Genomic DNA, 22,876 nt, shown 5'->3' on the forward strand with positions numbered 1-22,876 from the left:
GGAGTGAGCCACCTGCCCAGGAGCCACAGTAGAGACAGAGCTAGCCCAGCAGCCAGGGGGGAGGGGAGGGGGCGGGCACTCGGAGAAGCCCCAGGGGAAGTCCTGAAAGTCAGATGTGGCCTGGCCGCCCTGCCCTGCCCAGAGCCCTCCGGGAACCAGCCCACACACGCCCAGACTGAGGTCACCGCAGCCCGCCAGCAGGGGCGCTGCAAGTGGGGGTCCGCCGCCTCGGAGCCTGGAGACTCAGAGGGGCCTGGGAGCTGGGAGGAAGCCGCACCCAGCTCACCCTCCAGGACTGCCCAGATCTGAACAGCAAGCGCCCCCCCCCCCGCCCCGCCCCCCCCCACCCCCGGCCCCGCCGCCCCTGGAAGCAGGACAGAGAAGGCAGCAGCCTGGCGCCCCAAGGTCTTCCCCACCTGCCCTGAGCCTTATAGGCCAACACCCACCTCCATCCTGTGGGGAGGTGACCAGGCGCCCCGAGACCGAGGCCACTCCCAGCCCTTTTCTGGCCTTCCCATCCCCCACTACCTGACTTCTGCCCTCATCACTTCTGTATTTTTTAAAAATATATTTTTATTGATTTCAGAGAGGAAGGGAGAGGGAGAGAGAGGTAGAAACATTAATGATGAGAGAGAATAATTCATCGGCTGCCTCCTGGACACCCCCTTACTGGGGATCCAGCCCACAACCTGGGCATGTGCCCGAACCCAGGACCCTACAGTCCATAGGCCGACGCTCTATCCACTGAGCCAAACCGGCTAGGGCTGCCCTGGTCACCTCTGCGCACCACATCATGCGTGTGCCCCACAGCCCCACTCCTCGGCTCAGGGATGCACAGTTAGTGCCCCGCTCCCACGGGCTGAAGTTGAACTTGCTCCAGGTACTCAGTGCCCCTGTGCCTTTGCCCCACCGGACAGCATCACTGTATGTGAGGATCTTGGCCCAGATGGGCTGATTTAAACCCTCACGATAGCCCTGCAAGGTAAGCGCGATTGTGCACCCATTTCACAGATGAGGAAACTGAGGCTCAGAGAGGCAAGGTGACTTGCCTTAGGGCACACAGCAAGGAAGCAACAGCGTGGGAGTTGGAAGACTCAGAAGCATTCTTCTAACAAGCCGCATGGCCTCCCAGAACTGACCTGAGGGGTCATCTAGGAAGGCGGGGTGGAGAGCAGAGACTCCAACTGTTTTGCTACAAATGGGGAAACTGGCAGGGGAAGGGGACCCACAGACCACAGCCATTTCCAACTTCCCCTCCCGCCTCCCTCTGGGCTGGCCTCGCTGCCTCCCTGATAGTGAACTTGAGGTCACACAGCCCCTGGTCTCAGAACGCTCGGTGTGACTTTTGACCTTACAACACCACTTCCTTCCTCAGTCCCCACCCCATCTCCGCCCCCGCCCCCCACCTCCCCAGGAACTCACGAGGTAATGAGCCTCCTTTCCAGGGGCCCCGCCGCGTCGTACATGGCCAGCCGGTCCCGGCAGTCGGCCAGCGTCCACTCGAGCCTGAGCTTGAGCATGAGGTCCTCAGGGCCCTGCAGGTGCCACAGGCAGCTGGAGGCCAGGTAGTCGGGCCCCTTCAGCGGGAGGGTCTGGCCCCGGCCCACGTAGCTGTAGCGGTAGCAGCCTGGAGGGGGGAAAGGCACAGGCCCCCTGACCTCTAGTGGCCAGGAGGAGACCTGGGGAGCCCGCCCCAGCAGGTCCCCATGGGGCAGGGGTGGGGCAGGAAGAGAAGCTGGATGGGGGCCAGCCCAGAGGTGCTGTGTCCCATCTTTCTGTTCCCTGTGCCTTTATCTCTGTCTCCTCATGCACGTGTTCATCCGTAGGTTCATTCATTCATTCATTCATTCGTTTAGCACTCACTGAGCTCCCTCTCCGTGCTGGGCGAGTGTGGAGGAAGGCCCAGGCTCTGCTGGGAGCACCAGGAACAGTGTGGACAGAAACAAAGACCAGCGGTAACAGCTTAGGACCGTGGTCGGCAAACTGCGGCTCGCGAGCCCACATGCGGCTCTTTGGCCCCTTGAGTGTGGCTCTTCCTAAGCCTTAGAAGTACCCTAATTAAGTTAATAACAATGTACCTACCTATATAGTTTAAGTTTAAAAAATTTGGCTCTCAAAAGAAATTTCAATCGTTGTACTGTTGATATTTGGCTCTGTTGACAAATGAGTTTGCCGACCACTGGCTTAGGAGGTGGGGGCTCCAGCCTGGCCTCTGAGAAGGGAGTCCTGGGGGTCACAGTGTGAGGCCCAGGCGGGCAGGGGCAGAGTCAGGCTGGGGTCACAGACTCTCCGGCCGCTGGCCGCGGGGAGCCACACCGAGGAGGCTGGAGACCAGCGAGGCGGCTGTATGTGGAGAACCGGGTGAGGGTTTCATTTCAGGGGGAGAGCAGGGAGTGGGTGCCAGGGGGGCTGGGCAGCCCCGGGGAGAGGAAGCAGGCTCCCACTAATGATAACGAACAAGGAGAACGAGAGCCATTGCACACCTCATTCGAAGCCTCCACGAAATAGCTTCTGTCATTGTCCCCATTTTACAGAGCCGGACGGACACACCTGGGTTCCCCCGATCTACCCAGTCTTCTCTGGGCCTTGGTTTTCTTCTCGGTAGAATGAGGACAATGACACCATCTTGCAGGATGGTCGCAAAGCTTAGGAGTGATGCACGCTTGAGTGCTCAGCAGCGTCCCTTGCACACAGTAGGTGCTCGATACATGTAGGGGCTGTTCTTTGGGTGGGTGTGGGGGAGAGGGCGAAGGTGAAGCTGCAGCAAAAGTCCTGTGACTTTCCACCCTTCAGCTGGCTCCACTGGAGGCTCCCACGTAGCCTGTCTCTTTGGCTTCCCTCCCTTCACACCTCCTCCATCACACGGACACACCCACTGCACCGCAGCCCGAGGCTGCGTAGTCCTGAGTTTTGCAAGCGGTGCTAGGGTTTGCACAGCAGAACCACCTACACCAAGCATGTCACACTCGAGGCCCACGGGCCGCATGCCTCGTTGATTTGGCCCACGTTAGCCTTTGAGTTTGACATGCTTGACCTACACCGTTCAGTCATTCCTTGGAAACCTCCTCTGTGTTTGATTTAGGCATCAGGGAGCAGCAGGGAGCAAACCAATCTCTCCCACGGAGCATACGTATCGCGTTTAACCCTCATCGCGAGCCTGTGAAGCAGGGAGGCTGTGTGACCTGCCGGGAAGCAGAAGGGATGTGGCCTCGAGGCCCAGCTGCGGGAGGGGAGGCAGCCTGGTGTGCAGGGAGTCCTCTCCGCGCCAGCCCCAGCACCACCTTTCCTAGGCGGTGTGACCTGGGCCAGTCACTAAGCCACTCTGAGTTCTGTCAACGGACACAGCATAGTCCCTGTCCCACCTCCTTCTCTGAGTGGCTCTGACAGACAAGAAGGCAATGCAGTGAATGCTCTGCTCGGCTATGCTGCCTGCTGCTCGGCTCCCGGTCCTGACCTCCCATCCTGCCCCCAGTGGGGAGCTGACCTCCCCCCGGAGAGACTTCTGACATTTGCCAGGGAAGGGACAGGCCTGGACACCTGCTCAGCCAGCAGCTGGGGAGGGGCACCTGGCTGCTCCTAGGTATGTCTTCCTTAAATCTGCTCCAGCTGATGCTCTGCTTTTGCCATTGTTTTGAGGCTAATTACATGGAGAGGCAAGTGCTGGTCTCTGATGATAACCAAACACCCTGAGGCAGCCTGGTACCTCTGGTCCCTGGGAGAAAGTCAACGAGCCTGCCTTACGCTTCTCCTCACCCAGCCGGGACGGCTCCCTCTGCCCAGCTGCCCTGGCCCCTTCCCAGCCTGACAGGTTCCTACCGGGGCCTGCTGCCCCCTCCTCCATGAAGGCTTCCAGGACCCCTCCCCCCAGTCAGGAGCAGCTCCCCTTCCTTCCAGAGACATGTTCCGTCCTCTGTTTGGATGGTGGCCCTATCCCCAGGGCAGAGCGATGCCCTCTGTCCACTGCCCGGGGCCTCTGCTCGGGCACTGGCACCTTCAGTGGTGTGACTCTGTGAGTCTGTCTCCCTCCTGGGGCTCTGAGCTCCGCCGAGGGCAGGGGTGAGGACATGCCCACCTGGGGTCCCCAGCTCAGGCGTGGGGCCTGCATGGAAGAAGTGCTCAAACAGCCTGTTGAAAGGATTCCAATGGTCATCTCCATCCCGTTAGACTGTGTTCCCAGGGGGCTGGGGCTCCAGGCATTCATGGAACCAAATAAGGGAAACTGCAAAGAGACTGCCAGAAACCTGGGGACACGTGGACACCTGGCCACGGGCAAGGGCAACAGGAGGGCCCATCCCAGACCAAGGGGTCGAGCTACGGAAGTCCCAATGCAGTGTCAGATACATAGATGGATGGATGGACGGATGGATAGAATAGACAGATCCTAGATAATAGGTAGATAGATAGGGTAAAAGGATGACAGCTAATAGGTTATAGATATATGATAGACAAATAACAGATGATAGAGAGGTAGAGATAGGTGATAGGTGATAGAATGATCAATAGATAGATAGATAGACATAGATAAGATAGACAGATGATAGATAATAGATGATAGACAAGTAATAGGTGATAGAGAGATAGAGATAGGTGATAGGTCATGGACAGATAGATAGATAGACAGACATAGATAAGATAGATGATAGATAATAGATGATAGATAGATGATAGACAAGTAATAGATGATAGAGAGGTAGAGAGATATAGATAATAGATAGATGATAAATGATAGATCAGCTAAATGAATCTCTGACCTGTCTCACTCTATCTGTGGAGGAGAATCATGACTTTAACGCTCTGAAAGCTGTACTTTGACCCCATTACCTCCATCCACCAAGGAAGTAAGCATTTGACCAGCCGGATGGGAGGAGAGGAAGGTCAGCGAAGGTATAGCCAGGACTTAGACTCTGCCTCCCACAGCTCTGGGGGGAAACGCTGGGGAGAGTGGGTTGGGGCCTGGGCTCAGGACCGCGGGGCCCAGAGTGCAGATGGGGCGCTGCACCTCTGAGACCTGCGGGTCCCGTGGACTACATGGAGCGCACCCCAGCAGGAGGACGGTGGAGCCTCTGGGGAAAAAGCGAGGTGAGAGCAATGTGGGAGGGCGGGGCCGAGGGGGAGCAGCCGGCTGCCAGAGGGAAGGAGGGGGTGGAGGGAGCGTCCCTGAATGCGGCAGAAATGTCTCCAGGAGACCAAGAGTTAAGCCCCGAGTGACTGACATACCTTGAGTTGCCAAGATTATTTCTACCATCAGTGCAAGCAGTGGCTTGTGGGCAAACGGAACTCAGTGATAGAAAAGTGGAGTCACAGTCTCACCCCAAACATGCACACTTGTGTACAAGACACACACACGTGTGCTCACACATGCTCCTCCTCCTCCTCTTCCCCCACCGGCCCCAGGACCCAGCCCGCTGGGGCATCCCCGGGGTGACCCTAAGCCAGTCCCCCTGCACCCGCCAGGGAGCCACGCGGTCCCCTGACACTCGACCACGCCAAGAAAACACCAACTCAAACGTGGAAAAGCGAAGTAGCATACCCAGCGTGGAATTCAGCATAAGTATGTCTTTTACGCTGGCTTCTGTTAAAAGGAAACGGACACACAAATAAATGAAGACAAATAATAAGTCAATAAAACGAAAATAAAAATAGAAGAGACCGTCAGAGGCAGCCTGGCTGAGGTTCCCCTGCATGCCAACCCTCCCCCGGCCCCGGCCCAGTCCTGGCTCCCGGGGCTCTGAGGGCAGCCTTCCCGGACCTCATCTGACCGTCAGCGTTCCCTGCCCAGTACTGACCCAGGATCACCAGGCCCTCGGGGTCCACCTCGTACTCTGCCCTGTAGGGAGCGGGGGCCGAGCCGTTGGCCGCGGACAGCAGCTCCTCCACCAGCAGCGCCCGCACCATGTCGGGGCTCAGCATCGGCTGGCGGTGCTCAGGGATTTGGAGGATGAACCAGAAGAAGCAGGTGAGCGGTCCCTCCCTAAGGCGGGCAGAAGTGAGAGGCGCTGGGGCCGGGGCCTGCGGTCTCCCCCGGCCAGCCCCCTGCTCCGGAGGGGGAACACCAGCCGGGGCTTGTACGTGCTGAGCGCTTACTACCCCCCAGGCATTGCTCTCCACCTTCACAGCGCAGCCCCCTAACCACCCCGGACACGGCCTCTGAGGCAGGTGCTCCTCTCATCCCCATTCTGCAGGTGGGGAAACTGAGGCCACGGACCATGTCGAAGGCGGCAGAACCAGACATGAGTGGAAGAGCTGGGCCACCTCCGCAGACACCCCGCCTCCCCCCCCCCCCCCCCCCCCCACGCCGTGGCCTCATCCAGTACTGCCAGGCCCTTGGTGAACACATCACACATCGTAGCCACAGTCTAATCCCTGCCCCACCTCGGTGCCCATTTTACAGATGAGGAAACCAAGGCATGAAGGAAGGTCACACCCAGGAAGCCGAGTTGCCTCTCCACGCCTTGGTTTCCCCATTTAAGAAAGGGAGGGCATGGCATCAGAAGTCAACTCCTCTCCCCTTGAGTTCGAGGTTCTAGTAGGGGCGGGTCAGGGGGCCAGGCACTCACCCAAAGGCGTAGACGGAGCTGGCGTTGTAGTAAGCGCCCAGGCGGGTGCTGGTGACGAGGGCCTTGAGCTAAAAGGAGGGGAAACGATGGCCCCTGGTGAACCTCTGCGGAAGTCCCTCCAACCTTGAGATGCCCTTTCCCCCCCAGGCAGCCCAGCTTGACAGGGAGCCTGCAGGGTACAGTCTTGCCTGCGGTCACACAGCCACACAGCGGCCACACCAGGAAACCTCACACCCCTTCCACTTTTCCTCCCCTGCCCTCAGGCACTACCCCTCCCGCTTCCACCAGCTCTGGCCTCCATCAGGCCACCAATGGCCTCTGGCCCCTCATCAGATGTCACTCAACTCTGAGAAGCCCACGTGGCCCCTGAGTCCTTTCCTCCCCCTCCCCCCCTCTGCCCCCAGCAGCCACGGCGCCCAGCTGGCTGGTGTTCACACATGTTCTACTACAGTGCCGGCTGCAGGAACCCCACAGCCACCCTGCGGACAGGCAGTGTCATCACCCCTTCACAGAGGAGGAAAGAGAGCCTCGGGTGGGTTCCCAGAAGCAGGTCGAGTCAAGGGCATGAGGCAACTGGTTTATGTGGAAGTAATTCTGGGGAACAGCAGTGGGGGGCGGGGGGAAGAGAGACTAGAAGTTGGGGGGGTGGCCAGCCCACAGGGCTGGGAAGGAGCAGGGGAGAGCTGTGGGCCATGGAGGCTTAGTCTGAGGGGAGCTCTGGGAGACGGAGGGCATCCTCATAACTGTCCCCACCAGCGCCAGGGTTGCTGGGATGCCTGTCCACCCGCTCTGCCTCCCATGGCTGAGCGCTGCTCCTGGGAACAGCCCCTCTGCGCTCTGGCCTGCCTGCTGGGCAGGGTGCGGTCCTGCCGCCCGAGCAGAGGTACTGGCAGCGGGAGACCCCCCAGTGCAGGAAGCCAGTGCCCTAGACGGGAGGTGCGGGGGGGCCCTACCATCCTTGCACTGCCCTGACTTTCCCAAGGCCATGCTCCTTCAAGTGGCACAGCCAGGATTTAATCCAAGTGCATTTGATGCCAGAGCCCACTGACTCGCCCACCATCCTGTACCGCCGCCCCCCCCATCATGCCTGGAGCAGGCCTCTGCTCCCCAGATGGACTGACCAGTGGGCTTGACGTGGTCAGGCCCCTCCTTCTCCCTCTGGCCCCCACGTTCCTTCCCTACCATCTCCTGGGCTTTGGCGGTTTCGCTGCGGAAGGCACTGGACTCCCGGTGGGCAAGGTCCTGGGAGAAGTGGCGGTTGAGCACACGGAGGCTGCCAGAGTACACCTGGCTGACGGTCGCCTCCGCTTGGTACCCTGCCCAGGAGACACCAGAGGTTAACCACGCGCAGCAGGGATGGCTCTGCCTCCCCCAGGCCTCCTCCTCCCCCGGAACCCTCAGCTCGGCCTCCACCATCTTGGACCTCCTCATCAAGGCCCCATCCTCATGCTCATCTTTGCCATTGTCATCATCGCCATCCAAAGTTCGTTTAGGGACAAACTGGTCCCAAGGTGCCGGAGAGGAGGGAGGCCCACAGGTGGGTGGGTGGTGTCCCAAAGGCTGATGCAGTGAGGACATGATGTCATCAAGGCCAGGAAACCCCACGGGCCCAGGTCAAGTTCATGGGTTACAACCTCTCTTCATCCTCCCACTCACCAGGTTGTCCAGGTGGCACCTACTATGTGGGGGACACTAGTGAACAAAGGCAGATATGTCTCCCCATGAGGTTAGTTAAGGGCCTTCAGGAAGAGGCACAAGGCACTATTGAGGGGACATGACCAAGAAACCAGGCCTGGGTCAGAGTGACCCTCCAGTGAGATGGGAGGCCTGGAGTGTAAATGGGGAGGAAGAGAGAGAAGGAAGTAGAGTGTGTGCAAAGGCCCTGGGGCAGAGGGACCATGGGAAGAAGAGGGCTAAGACCTGTTGGGCTGGAACAGTCAGATTGGGGCAGCAAGAGGCTGTGACATCAGCTTGGCAGGATTCTGTCTTTACCAGATGAACAAGGGACCCCAGGAAAGGTTTAAAATCAGGGATGACACCATCAGAGTTCCATTTTGCAAAGACTTTTCGGTTGAGGTGAAGAGAATAGATCCAATGTCCTGGGTTTATATCTCTGTCTATTCATTTATTCATTCACTCAACTACTATTTGGAGGACCTACTATGTGCCAAGACTGGCCTGGAGCACCTGGGAATATACCAGTATAACAGTAAAGAAAATAAACCCCTGTCCTAAAGAGCCTGTAGCCCAGCACAGACTATACAACATGATAGACATGTAAGTGGAAACCAGGGCGGGGGCGGGGGGGCAGCAACATGAAGCCAGAGAAGAAGGTGATGATGTCAGCCATGTGGATATTAATCTGTAGAAAGAGCCTTCCAGGCGCCTAGACCAGCATGTGCAAAGGCCCTGAGGCAGGAACTCATCTGCAGGAATGGCAGAGTGAGTGAAGGAAACGCAGCAGGAGATGAGGCGGGTGAGGATTTGGTTATAGTGAGTGAGACAGGAGCCGGGGAGGATTTTGAGCAGAGAACTTAGATGATTTGATTTGCTGTTGTGTTGAGGACAGGCTCTAAGGAGGCAAGGGCAGAAGCAGCGACAGCTGCAGGAAGTGGTCCAGGTGAGAGAGGTCCAGGTGAGAGCCATCTGGGTAAGAGGCGAAGGAGCCTGGACCAGGCTGCGGGCGGAGAGGGTAAGGTAGGAGGAGCCAGCTATATTTTGGAGTTAGAGACGACCAGGTATGCTGGCAAGTTGAGAAGGAGCATTGCTGGGGCCCAGCCACCGCTGGGGAGCCAGGAGGCTTTAGAACAGGCAGGGATGGTTCACTTTGGGGACGGGCAGAAGGGCAGTGCAGGAAGCTGCTGCTGGGAGGGTATCTAGGGGGCTTCTCTTCTGACTCCTTCCACTTTGTCATTGAAACAGGTGGCAAAGTGGGTGGAGGTGCAGGTGGTTTGAGAAGAAAGCAGAGAACCATCACCCAGGACAGCAGGAGAGGGAAGGACCGGGGAGACACAGTCAGGCCACATCAGGGCCCGGGCCCATCCGCCTTGGGAAGCCAGTCCCCGCCCCCTCCCCTCCTGGGCCACTTTCTGGGCCAGCACGCCACTCACTTTGGGCTTATCCTACTCCCGTGTCCTGGGACGCGGTCCATCTCCCCTTCCAGACGGGGCAGGACGCAGCTCTGATTCATCTCCTCACCTTGTGCCCAGTTCTTGGAGCACTGCTGGCCGGGGCGGGAGGAATGGCTCAAACTTCTCCTCAAGTTCCTCCCCCCCGCCGCCCCCACCCCCAATCCCTTTGCGGAGCAGGAATTGGCTTTAGCTGAAACTTGGGGGCATGCAGCCCCATGGAGCACACTCTTTGGGAAGGAGGGTGCTTTACTCCTGGAGCGTAACCAGGGGAAAGTAGACTCATCTGCAAAGGAAGACAACTGACAGGTGAGCTCCCGGCCTCACCTGAGCTCTGTGGTTTACCCTGAAGACCAATTATCCTGCAGCCTGAGGAGGCCCCGGCAGCCGTGCTGGCTTCCTGCCCGTGGCGGCATCCCACAGCATCCTCGCCCTGCTGGCGCTGCTCGGCTCTGAGCAGAATTGCCCTCCACCCTGAGCCACGGCAGGCAGATTCACATCGGACCTGGGTTCCTAACGGAGTCTGCCCGAGGCTGGTTCCAGGCTCCCACCACCTCGCCCCCCTCTGGGGCTGGGCCCAGGCTTATCTCCCCATGACTGCTCCAAAGTGGGTCCCTGTTCCTTTCCTTTATTTTCCTGTTAATCCTCACCCAAGGATATCTTTCCATTGATCCTTTAGAGAGAGTGGAAGAGAGAGGGAAAGACAGACAGAAATGTTGATGTGAGAGAAACACCAGGGCCTGGGCTGGGGAGGAGCCTGCAACTGAGGTACGTGCCCTTGACCGGAATCGAACCCGGGGTCTTTTGGTCCGCAGGCTGATGCTCTATCTACTGAGCCAAACCGGCTAGGGCAGGTCCTCGTTCCTTTCAATGGGCCTGAAATTCCACCATGAGAGTTAGCCAGTAAGAATACGATCTAACTTTTGCAGAATGTTTAATGGGAAGTCTCTGATCATTTGTCCCTGCTATGGCTCCCCACCCCCTCAGCTTACTCCGTCCTGGCACATGCCATGCGTTATGGTGAGGCAAGGCTATCTTCAGAGCCTGGCACAGAGCCGGTGTATAGGAGGTGCTCAGACATGAAAGAAAGGATGAAAGAAAGAAAGAAAGAAAGAAAGAAAGAAAGAAAGAAAGAAAGAAAGAAGTCTTCTACAGCATGTATGGAGCATTTTCACAGGCTCCATCTAACTTGATTCTTTCATTATTTCCCATGGCCACTCCAAGAGTGGGAAGAATGAGGTACTGCCTTCATCAGTTTTAGAAAAAGACATAGTAGGTGCTCAAGAGTGTTTATTGAATGAATGAATGAATGAATGAATGAAAAAGTGGACACATGGGCCAATTGCTTCCAGGGGACTGATTCAGGGCTGTGATACCAGAGAGGGAGGCCAAAATTCAGAACCTGGGCGAGGCTCTGAGCCACCTGCTCTGTGTGTTGAAATCCCCGTGTGCCTGAGCTGGGGTATGAAAGCCCTCTGTGTGTGCACAGCCCCCCGGATGCCTGAGTCCCGTGTCCCTCCTCCCTTCATCCCATTCATGATGGTCCCTAGAGACTCAGAGATGACAGAGCTGGGGTCCCTACCCTAGAGGAGCTCCCAGATGGGGCTCAAGTGAGCAGAGGCATTAATTGGTGCCAGGAACTATGGGCACCTCTTGGCCTTCTCCCACAGAGCCAGCTGGCTCAGAGCCCCAGGGGCAACCCCAGAGGGCTGCAGGCAGGGGAGGCAATGTTTATACTCCTTTGGTTTATTGGTTTGCAAGAGCTGGGTGCTGGGAGAGCACCCCTTCCCCAGCTGCTGAGAACAGGGGGCACCTGGCCTGAGTCCCAGGACCTAGAACATCACCAGTAGGTGCAGCCACACTCCATCCCCCAGGGCAGGAAGGCAGACAGAGAGGAAGTGCTGGCCGGCGGGGAGTGCCTAGGTATTGCTGACTTAGAATCCTGGTCCGTCCTGCTGTGCCCCCCACAACCACCCCCAAGTTCTTCCCAGGTGCCTCTCCCAGGCAGGCCCATGCCTTTACCTAGAAAATACCAGAGCAGGAACCCCCCTGAAGCCAGCACGACCAGGGCCAGCCACAGCGGCGCCAGGCGGAGGTAGCCCCGGACTTTTCTCTTGGCGTTCTCGGAGGCCTTGAACATCCCCTCCGGCTCTGCCTCCTCGCCATCTCCTCCGTCGCCCTGCCCACCAGCCGCCTGGGGGGCCTCAGCCACGGGCATCCTGGCAGGGAAACAGACCCGGGTTGAAAATGGCCTGGCATTCGCAAGGGAGCCTCTGCTGGCTGCCAGCGATGCACAGAGGAGGGCAGCCTGCCCTTTGGAGGAGGAGGATCGGATCACCAGGCAGTCAGCACCGCAAGGGGCACTGAGCGGCTCACCCAGAGGGCGCGAGGCAGAGCTGGACCAGCCCGGCTCTGGAACCCTCGCCTTTGCACCGCACCCGCCTCTCTGTGGTCAGAGGACAGGTGGAGGTTTCAGTGCCTGAACCCAGTCCCCCAGAGCCTGTACCCACAGATGGAGCTGAGTAACGTGGGATACAAACCTGGGGTACAAAAAAACTCACCCGCATACCTTCATGCAGGGGGATGCTTTTCTTCCCTCCTGGTTTTCCATAGCAGGGCTCCCCAAAATACCAACGCAGTCATTCACTGAGCCCTCCCCCGGAAGCCCGTGGGCCAGTGCTGTGCTGGGCCAGCAACCTACCCTTCAGAGTGCTGTCCCTTTTGTCTCCCCCACCAGCCCCAAATTCTCCTAGGGGTGGAAGAAGGAGATGAAAACTAATATTCACTTAGTATCTACAAGAGACATTTCACAGGCATCGCCTCATTTAAGCCTCTGGTCACCCAGGGATTGGGGGACCATTGTCCCCCATGCATTCTTCTTCCTCTGGGCCACTCTGTGTGGACGCTTTACCCGGATTATTCCGCTTACACTCCCAACCACCTTTCAAGGTTCTGCACCCATTGGACAGATGAGGAAGCTGAGACCCGGAGTGTTTTAGCAATAACTCAGTCCGGGGTTTTCCTGGCCCAGCCTCGTTTCTCCAATGTGATTGAATATCTAGCACCAACTACGAACCCCGTTTTACAGATGAAAACACTGAAGCCCCCAGAGGCTAAGCCATTCACCCAAAGTCACACAGTCACACCGCGGGTACGTGGGGGGCGCGTCCAGGTGTCTCCCTGCTCCTGCCACTACTCCTGACTGCTTCCCGCAGATGAGCTGTTAATTAACAAGCCATGACTCAGTTCTCCTCCTCTTGTGCCTGACAGCCCAGCAGGAGAGGGGCAACGGCGACAACTGCCAGCTGAGAGGAGGAGCACGCCGCTCCCGTCTTTCCCTATGACACCACGACTTTCCCATTGTTCCAAGGCCCGGTCCGTCAGAAAAGCTGTGGCTCTACCTTCCAAATGCTCCCAGAGCCCAACCCTGTCTTGGTACCTCCACGGCTCCCACCATCACCCAGGTCCACAACACCTGTCACCTGGACTCCAGCAATCGCTAGTCGTCTGGATGCCCTCAGTAGCAAACTGCCACACAACGGCCAGCGTGGCCTTTTCCCCACGTGCCCTGCTCACAAGCCCCGCATGGCTCCTGTCTACCTAGAACAAGGCCCAACGCCGTATCGCAGCCCTGGGGGCCTAGTGACTTGGCCCTCGCTCATCTTCCTATTCTCCCCCGCCCTCGGCTGCAGCCCCACCCGGCTCCTTGCCAGACCATCAACATACCAAGCACACACCACTTCGGGGCCTTTGCACATGCTGTTCCCACCACCAGGAACACTCTTCTTCGGTTTGTCTCACGGCCTGCTCCTCCACCTCCTTCAGGTCTTTGCTCAACTGTTACCTCATCGGTGAGGCCTTCCCGACCACCCCCTCTCTCTGCGGCATCTTTCTTTGGACCTAAATTGCATGAGATGCTTCTGTGTCCTTTGTCTCCGCCCTGGCCGTGAGCTGCAGGGAGCAGGGCTTTGTTCTGCCCGCTGCTGTGTGCCTGCTCCAAGAGCAGACCTCGGCACTCCGTAACTGTTGAATGAATGAACACTAAGAGCCCACTTCCTTCCCACGCAGTCCAAGGTGCTGTGTGTTCCTGGGGCCGGGCCGACTTCTCCCGCCTCCTTTCTCCCCACTTCTTTTTCCTGTTGCACCTCAGTGACATTGGACTTCGAGGTTATCAAGTCTAATAATAAATATGGTAAAAACCTGACGGGTCGAGGGCTCTCGCCAGCTCTAGGCGAAGAGCAGAGCGCGGGTTGGTTCTTGAACACAGAAAGCTTTCCCACACACCCTTCCTTCTGCAGGGCTGCCCACATCCTGGCCTGGCCAGCTCTTACACAGCCCCTCACACCTCAGCTCAGCGCTCACCTCCTCCTGGAAGCTCTCCCAGAGTGCCCAGGAGAGGCAGGTGCCCCTCTGCAGTGTCCTGGGCCACCCCCATCCATGACTAGTTCAGCTTGGGGGCATTCTCTCTGTCCCACTGACAGTGAGCTCAGGAAGGAGGGACCGGGTGTACCCCAATTGCCACAGGGGCCTGAGGCTTCTCCCCGATCTGAGTTCCTGGAGCCCACCTTGGACAACCTGCTCCTCTCCCTCCTGCCCTTCTGACCATTGAGGGTCCTCAGTCTGCCCACCAGAGACTGAACTCACGGGGGCCCAGCCGCACCTCCTCCTGCGTGCCAGCCCCGTACCAGGCAACACCGCAAGCCACAGTCCACCTCGGCCTCCAGCAGCCAGGGATGCTTGCCTTGTTGTTTCTATTTAATGGGTGGGGAAACTGAGGCATGGAGAGGTGAAATTGCTCCCTCCAGGTCACTGAGCCAGGGCAGAGCAGAGCAGGGCAGAGCTGGGATTCTGGTCTACGGCCTTCCAGGGAGGCCCTTTGGGCCTAGAGTAACTCCCTGCTCTGAGCTGCTGTGACCACGTGTTCCCAAATGTGGGGGTGTGGGTGAGCGTCCCTTCCACACACACACACACACACACACACACACACAACTTACACACAGATGTACACAGATGGAAACACACAGACGTACACACACACACTCCTGTGACAGATTCACAGATGCACACTTCCCGTTCATAAACACTTGTACACACACACACACACACACACACACACTGCCAGCTCCATTCAACGCTGAGCCTGGGCGCTAAGGGTCCTTGTTTAGTGGCGTGGGCTCTGGGCCTGTCTTCCACATCGTACAGCCAGGTGGGTACCTGGGTATGGAGAAGGCAGCCTGTCCAGTCCAGCAGAGTGAAGATGGGGTGCTCAGCTGGCAAATCAGGCCTCTCCCCTGCCCTGTCTCTGTCCCAGAGTCCAGCAGCCCCACCTAAACCCAGGCCTCCCGGCACCGGGAACCGGCAGCTCCTCCACTGCCCCGTGCTGTCCACACGCCTGGCCTCGCTCCGCCTGATCCTGCCCCAGCCCCAGCCCTTGGACCCCTCGCCGTCCGCTCACCTGGTCACTCCCTGGCCGATGAAGCCCTGCAGACCTGGCCTCAGAGCAGGGCCGACGGCTCAAATTTCAGGAAGCCAGGCCCAGCTCTCAGAATGGACACTGTCCCCGGGTCACTCATAGAGCTGGTCCCCTGTCCTGGAGGCCCCCGCTTACCTTTGGGATTGGCAAGTGGGTGCCGGGCCTGCACGCAGACCTCACAGCCTCTGTTTGTCCAGGCCAAGGCCTCCCCGCCCCCACCTGGCCAGCTAGCGCTGGATCAATGGCCCAGAGCCATGGCCGGGGTGTCTGGCCCTTGTCCTCTGTGGCCTGTGGCCCCAGGCTCCATGGGCCTACTGCTAGGTTCAGGACAGCACTGTGACTGCGCTCAGGTAAACAGTCCGGAGGCAGGAGACAGGCAGTGCCCGCCCCGGCCCGCCCCGCCCATGGGCACCCTGGAGGCTGGCGGGCAGGTGCAGGAGACCTGAGCTGTCTCCCGAGGCTTGTTGCCTGGTGACATTCCTGCCTGGTTACAGTCCCTGGTCCCCTAGAGCATGAAGGGGGTGGCAAGGACTGGGGGCTCTGCCGAGGGGCCTGTGTGGTGCACTCAGGGGCTCCCACGGGTCTCCATACCTGGACAGGTGAGACCAGAAAAGCCAGTGGCCCGAGAGAGAGAAAGGGAGGCGGGGCCCACGTGCTCCCAGGACAGGAGAGAAGGGAGTGGAGTGCAGGGTGGGGTTTGGTGCCATTTTCTGCTCAATGAGAAATTGTTTGAATTTCTACCTCGTTCTATAGAGCTGTGCTGCCCGTTTGGGTGGCCACTGGCCCCACGTGGCTCTCGAGCACCCGGGACGGGCCAGGCTGACCTGAGATGGAGACGCACACCAGGCTCGAAGATGTGGTACGAACGCCAAACGCAAAATACCTCAGAAAGGAGCTTTTTACGTTGATTACATGTTGAAATGGTCTCCTATTGACAATGCTGGGTTGAATAAAATATGTCATTAAACTTCATTTCCCCTGCTGGGCTTCCTATTCTTTAGTGTGACTACTAGAACATGGAAATCCCACGTGTGGCAACAGGTAGAACATTGACATTCACAAGTGTGAGTTGCAGCACCAGCGGGCAAAGCTGCGGAAGGCGGTGGGTCTGACCCCGCGTGCTCCTCGCACAGGGCGGGCGCCAGGGTTTTCTGGGTGTGGATGGGCTGATCGGTGTTTGTTCCAAAGAGGAAGTTGTACACCTGAGACCCCATGTGCCGTGACACGTGGGTCCCAGTGTGTGTGTGTGTGGGGGGGGGGGCTGTGCGGGGTGAGGTGTGCATGTGCCCAGTGTGTCTGGCTAGTCAGCATGTGCAAGGAGTTTCAGGTGAGGCTAAGGAAGGCTGCCTGTGCAACACCTACTGTGTGCTGCCTCACACGTGTCCCAACCCATGTGCATGCTCCTGCGTGTGCTCTGTAAGGAGCCTGCTGTGTGCAAATGTCAGGGGCATTTGGGGTCCACACGTGTCCCGGGGTGTGTCTGTCACGGGGGAGAGTCGTGCACAGAGGGGTCTGGGCATAAGCTCTGGAGAGCTGGATGGTCTGAAACGCAGACCTTGCGCAATCAGCGTCCTCTGTACTTGTCACCTACCCAGCCATCGATCCACCAGCCACAGCGCGGGGGAGGGGCTGCACTGGACAGCATGAGCAAGGGGCCACCTCCCAAGAGGTCAGAGAGCCCTGGGCAGGGGGCCGCCTGGCGCTGAGAGAGGGCTGCTGTCAGCAGGGCAGCTGGGTGCCTGGGTGCCCTTATCGCCACAGCAGGGGGCATGTTCCCACACAGACAGAGGAGGGCCACACTGTCCTCTGGGAGCCTGCCTTTCACACTAACGCCGGGCCCTGGAGGCTCAGCCAGTGAGGCTGGGAGGCCAGCCGCAGCGTCCCCACCGCACGCAGGTGACAGGGTCCAGCCAGCGGTGGGAGAGTGAGAGGAGATGGTCAGCATCCCAGCCCCTCCACCTGTTGGTGACCTGGCAAGACCTCCCCAGGCGGCCATCTCGTCATCTGTGGACGGGGGTGTTGGGGAGTTGAAGGCAGAAAGATGGAACTGGCTACACATTACAGGTGCTCAGCCCAGTATACGGGGGCCTCACGAAAGGTCGGCTGCCTTTCTTTCTTTAAGGTCTGGGGGGAGTCGGGGTGGGGTGGCAGCTGTGACCCTCACACTCACAGCAGCCTTATGATAACGGCCACCCCAGTCCTGGCTGACGCTGTGAGGACCACTGGCTATGGGCCAGGTGCTGCGTCCAGCGCCCCAGGGGTTATTTCATTCACTGCCCACAACAGCCCTTTCGTCAATGCCTTGTTTAGCCGCAGTGTGCAGAATCCAAGGCCCTGGAGAAATGTGAACGCACAACGCCTCCTTTCTTAATTACACAAACCTGTCAAGTGCCTGCAAGGAGTCGGGCCTGTGCTGGGCCCTGGGGACAGGGGCATGAGGGAGACACGCCTGCCTTCTGCCAGCAGAGCGGGACGTTGTACAAAGCCCGTGGTTTGGAAAGCAAGCAGCTGGCCACCCAGCATCCCCCTTCCCAGGACAGTCTAGAGACGAGCTGGCACTCAGAGGGAGGCCAGACCTCAGCCCCGTGCCTCCCATCTGGACGGGGACCGCCTGCTTCCCTGGAGGCACAAAAACATGCTTGTGATGTGTTGAACTGTGTCCCCCAAATTCGTATGTGGAAGTCCCAAACCTCTCATCCCTTCGGATGTGGCCTTATTTGGAAATGGGGTTGGTGCAACCGGAGGGGGATGGGCCCCTCACCCAGTGATTGGTGTCCTTAGAAACAAGGAAAATGTGGAGGTGGACGTAGACCCAGGGAGAAGGCCACGTGATGAAGGCAGAGACCAGGGTGATGTGTCTACCAGCCAAGGGCCGCCAAAGACGGCCAGCAAACCACCGGGAAGTAGGGAAGAGGCGGGGCATAGCCTCTCCCTCACAGCCTTCAGAAAGAACTATCCCTGCCGACACCTTGACCTTGGACTTCTCTAGACTGTGAGACAATACACTTCTGTTGTTGAAGCCACTCTGTCTGTGGTACTTTTTATGGAGCCCCAGCAAACGAACATAATGCTGAATAAACCTCAGTAAATGCCATGTCAAGGCCCTGCACACAGTAGGTGCTCACAGCTGTCCACCAGAGGCTAATGCGCCAGGACAGCCGAGTTTTCACCGCCTTCAGGCAGCGCCAAGTCTAAGCTGTTTCCCCGTCCTCTCTCCCTCCCCGGCCCTAGACTGTGAGCCATGAAGACAAAGTCCCGCCTGTCTTGTCCCTGCTGGATCCCCGCCTAGAACAGTACCTGGCACACGGGACAAGCAAACACGGGCTGAGTGAACAGATAACAGTCACTGTCCGCTCCTTCGGTGAGAGCACAGAGAGGCTTTGAGCTCGGGACCCACGCTGGACTCTTCACGGTGATGCCTCACGTCCAGGCTTGGAGTTACATGTCCCCCCTCAGCCGCAGAGGAGACTGAGGTTCTGAGCGGGGAGGGGGCCTGCCCCAGGTCCCACCGCCCATTGCAGGTGGAAGGGCCTCCGTTCGGTTCTCTTCGCTGGGAGGTGTGTCCATTTCCTGGGCTGCGGTAATGAATTAACACTTGGAGTGCGGGTGAATTTCCCGCCAAAATATAAGATGGCTCTGTCTTTTGGTTTTGTTCCATCCACCAAAAGGGTGGATTACAAACAAATATTTGGTAATACGCAGTTACAATCGGCCCGAGTTTACACGTTTCCCGCACTCCACCGCAAATCTATATGAACTGAGTTAAAGACGGCTCCCGCAGAGTACACGCAATTCACGCGAGCCAACTTAACTCGTTTCCCGCACTCCAAGTAGTGTTAACACGATGGGGCGGCTTCAGACAGTGGATCCTCTCTCAGGTCTTGAGGCCAAAACCAGCTGCCGGGCGTCCATTCTCGGCTCTAGGAAGGAACCCTCCTCGCCTCCGCCTAGCTCTGGTTGCTGCCAGCAATCCTCGGGGTCCCTGGCCTGTAGAAACCTCACTGCGACCTCTGCCTCTGTCTTCCCGTGTGTCTGGGCCCAATTTCACTCTTCTTATAAGGACACCGATCCTATTGGATTTAGGTCCCACCCTCTCCCATTGGACCGCACCTTAACTCGCTTACATCTGCAAAGAACCTATGCCCAAATACGGTCAGAGTCACAGGTTCCGGTTTTGGGGGACGCTGTTCAATCCAGTAGAGGGAGTGATGGCACCACTCGGGGAGATCAGGGTGGGAGGCCCCGGGAGAGCTGCCCTCCCAGCCAGCCTGTCCTGTGGCTCAGCCAAGCCTCAGCATAAGGAGGCCATTGTTGCGGGTGAGGGGTCGAGACTCCAGCCCACCCCAGAGAAGGTTCCTGCTGGCCCAGCCTCCCTCTGAAACCCTCAGGGGGACTACAGGGCTTGCAGGAGGAGCAGGAGCTGTGGGGAGGCGGAGGGGCAGGCTCCGTGGGCCCTTGCACCCCAGCCGACATGGTCTAGGCAGGTGGGGTCTGGGAGGACTGAGCTCCTTGAGGGCCGAGGCAGCGCATTGGTTTCCTGGGACGGTCGGCCCTAACCAAGTGCTGCCCACAGGGTGGCTTAATGCACAGAACTGCATGGTCTCCCAGCTCTGGCGGCTGGAAGTCCAAGGTCAAGGTGTGAGCAGGACCCAGCACTGCCAGGAGCCAGCTGCTGCCGCCCCTCTCGCCTGCCTGTGATGGGATGAGCTATGCTCTCTCCGAAGGCGCCAGGGAAGGGTCCTCCCCTCCTGGCTGTGGTGTTGCTGTTGCTGGCAATCCTTGGCGTCCGTGGGTTGCGGCAGCTTAACTTCAATCCATCTCCGCTGTCACATTGCCCTGTGTCTTTCCCAGTGTCTCGTCCCTTCTTACAAAGACACTGGTCATAGGTCCTATCGGATTATGACCTCATCATATTTATATCCGCAAAGACCCTGTTTCCATATAAGGCCACATTCCTAGGTGGTGGTGGGGGGTAGTTAGGACTTGACCATGTCTTTGGGGGGACACAATCCACCCCATTACCGGTGGGTGAGAGGGACAGGAGCAGGCTGGCTATTGACAGTGCCTTGGGCTGCTCTTCCAAAGGGCAGGTCACCCCGGGTCCACAAGCCACGCCTCCTGGAATCCCCTCCACAGAGAGTCATCCCTTTGGGTGTCCAGATACCCTAGGGCAGTGGTCGGCAAACTGCGGCTCGCGAGCCACACGCGGCTCTTTGGCCCCTGGATTGTGGCTCTTCCACAAAATACCACGTGCGGGCGCGCACGTACAGTGCGATTGAAACTTCGAGGCCCATGCGCAGAAGTCGGTATTTTGTGGAAGAGCCACACTCAAGGGGCCAAAGAGCCGCATGTGGCTTGCGAGCTGCAGTTTGCCGACCACTGCGAGAGTCACGCCTTAAACTATCAACCCTGAGACTTACCCAGGTGCTTGAGGAAGGCAGACAGTGAGGAGCAAGAGGGTGGGAAGGGAAGGGTTGGGGGAAGGGCGATAGAACCCCCGCCTGCCATGGTTCCAGGTCAGCCCCGCCCTGACAGCATCACCAAGACAGCAGAGCACATCCCTGAGACAAGCCCGAGAGCCAGCTGCCTCCACACCTCACCCTGGGCTTCCCCTGGTCTCAGCCCTGTCTCTGCCCGTCTCACCTCTTTCGAGTACTTTACATACACTCGCATCTTTAATCCTCACCTCCATCCTGGGACTTCCCCTCTTACAGCTGAGAAAACTGAGGCACAGGGAAGTTCAGGCACGCGCCCAAGGTCACAGGTGGGGGCCAGCAGATCTAGGAGGGCATCCAGGTCCAGAGCCAGTGCTTTAGCCAGCGCACCAGCCACCCCACGGGGACCACGGGGCCTCCGGCCCGGGCAGAGGGCGTTGTGCCCACCACTGGCTCCCTAGCACCCAGCGCCGTGACCCGCACCGAACAGTCCCATAAATGCACGTTGAGTGAATGCAGGAGCCTTGACTTACGAGTGTCCCGACTAACGAGTGTTTTGAGATACCAGCTGTCTCTCAGCAGATTTTTTGCGTTGAGTTGATAGAGTAATTTGAGTTAACGAGCTCCTTAACGAGCTCGGTCTCGGAACGAATTAAACTCGTAAGTCAAGGCCCCACGGTATATCCCAAACCCGCCGAGCTGTGCGGGGCCCTCTGGCTATAGAGTCCCATACAGTGTCCCACGCTCCTCCCAAATCGAGGCGCCTTCTCCAGAGCCTTCCCAAGCCGGGCATTCCCTTAAAGGCTCAGGTCAACTTTCCTCCAAGAGGCAGGGTGTGACTCAGTTTCCTGTCAGTCCCGCCCCCACGGAGCTGGGGACTCTGCAGACAGGGAAGTCGTCAGACTCCGTGAGGCACCTGCACAGAGGAATGGAAGACCAGGTCCCGCCAGCTCCCCCTCCCCTCTGCATCCTGGCTTCCTGGAATTGCACACGGGGTACCCCCCTGCCTCTCCCCCCACTCAGCACTTCCTGCCCCGCTTTCCCACAGCCCCGAGCACCGCCCCCTCCCCGGCGCTGTGCTGGAGCGTGCGTGTGTCATACCTGTGGTGATGGAAAATGACTGAGCGAGCCAGGGAGGGGATGTCCCAGGCCGTCTCAGGGCCAGGCTGCGGCTACTGGTGCTGAGCTCAAGTGCAATCAACAATCCGCCCCTCGTCCCCCCAGTGGCAGTGGCCATAGGATAGTAGGATGTAGGGTGAGAGCTCAGGGCTCCGGTCCTCCCCTCTGGCCCCTAGGCTCACTGTGTGGCCTGGGACACGGCGCCATCCCCTCGGGCCGCCTGTCTCCATCGGGGACGCAAGACTCAGAATCTCCGTCACTCTTGTCTTGCGAGGGCGCCGAGAGGTTTGTGAACTTGCCGAGTGAGTTCTGAAGATGCCCGGGTTCAAATCCTTGCGCTACCGTGTTCTAGCCGTGTTGCCTCGCACGAGCCATCAACCGCTCTGTGCCTTAGCCTCCTCGTGTGTGTAATGGAGTAAGAATGGTTTCTCTCTCCTCCTCTCTGACATCATCGTCAGTGATTAGAAACCATGCTTGGACCAGAGCCTGGTGCTCACTGAGGGCTCAGTCAACACAGCTCCTGAGGCCTGAGCACGTGCCACGGGGACGCTCACAGGTCCTTGTACAGGTCCTTGTCCCCACAGCTGTGCCTCCCCCATTGGTCGGTGATAAAATTCAAATTGCCACACTGGCTGCTAATCTGCAAGTACAATCCACGCCCCCCCCCCGCCCCGCCCTCCAAGGACCACCCTCAACCAACTATTTCCAAAACCAGCTGAACTCTGGCCAGCCCCTTTGACTAACGCCCCAATCAGCATTCCACCTCCTTCTCCAGGTTCCGAGGGCTCCTCCAGAGTCTTCTCAACGCCTGGTCATGCTGAATAAAGGCTGCTGCTCATGGGTCTGTTTGACCTTCTGCTATGACTGTTATTATCTCTCCTGTAGCCCCAGGATCTAGCACAGGGTTTTAAGAGAGGGAATGCAGAAGGTGACAGTAGGAGGCAGTGACCAACCCCTACTTGGGACGAATCAGAGGGCCTCCCAGAAGTGGAGATGCTAGAGTGGGGCCCTGAGGGATGTGTAGGAGTGTGGGAGCAGATTGTTTGGGTGTGAAGATTACTAAATGAGTCAGCTGTGGCCCTGGCCCTCACTCCTCGCCTTCCTCTCTGGAAGTGAAATACGTGTAGTCCCGGCCACAAGCCACATTCCATGTGGCACCTGAAA

General features: G+C 58.4%; 1 protein-coding gene across 2 annotated transcripts in view; it reads right to left on the reverse strand.

The window, feature by feature from the left end:
• The window catches only part of TMPRSS6 (transmembrane serine protease 6), a 33,619-nt gene extending 18,145 nt beyond the window's left edge, over nt 1–15,474 (reverse strand). Inside the window, exons 1-7 of one of the 2 annotated variants that reach the window (XM_070407985.1) lie at nt 15,294–15,474; nt 11,708–11,904; nt 7,740–7,873; nt 6,558–6,625; nt 5,787–5,971; nt 5,531–5,572; nt 1,423–1,627 (exon numbers count right to left, since the gene is read on the reverse strand). In XM_070407985.1, coding sequence (XP_070264086.1) covers nt 1,423–1,627; nt 5,531–5,572; nt 5,787–5,971; nt 6,558–6,625; nt 7,740–7,873; nt 11,708–11,903 — 830 coding nt within the window. In that variant the 5' untranslated portion in view covers nt 11,904; nt 15,294–15,474. Of the gene's footprint in view, nt 1–1,422; nt 1,628–5,530; nt 5,573–5,786; nt 5,972–6,557; nt 6,626–7,739; nt 7,874–11,707; nt 11,905–15,140 lie in introns of both variants that reach the window. The other variant, XM_070407986.1, reaches the window with a different exon arrangement.
• Between the last annotated feature and the right edge of the window lie 7,402 nt (nt 15,475–22,876).

The sequence above is a fragment of the Myotis yumanensis genome, unplaced genomic scaffold (genome assembly GCF_028538775.1).
Source record: "Myotis yumanensis isolate MYYU_CA2020_CCGP unplaced genomic scaffold, mMyoYum1.0.hap1 SCAF_3, whole genome shotgun sequence".
Taxonomy (NCBI): Eukaryota; Metazoa; Chordata; class Mammalia; order Chiroptera; family Vespertilionidae; genus Myotis; species Myotis yumanensis.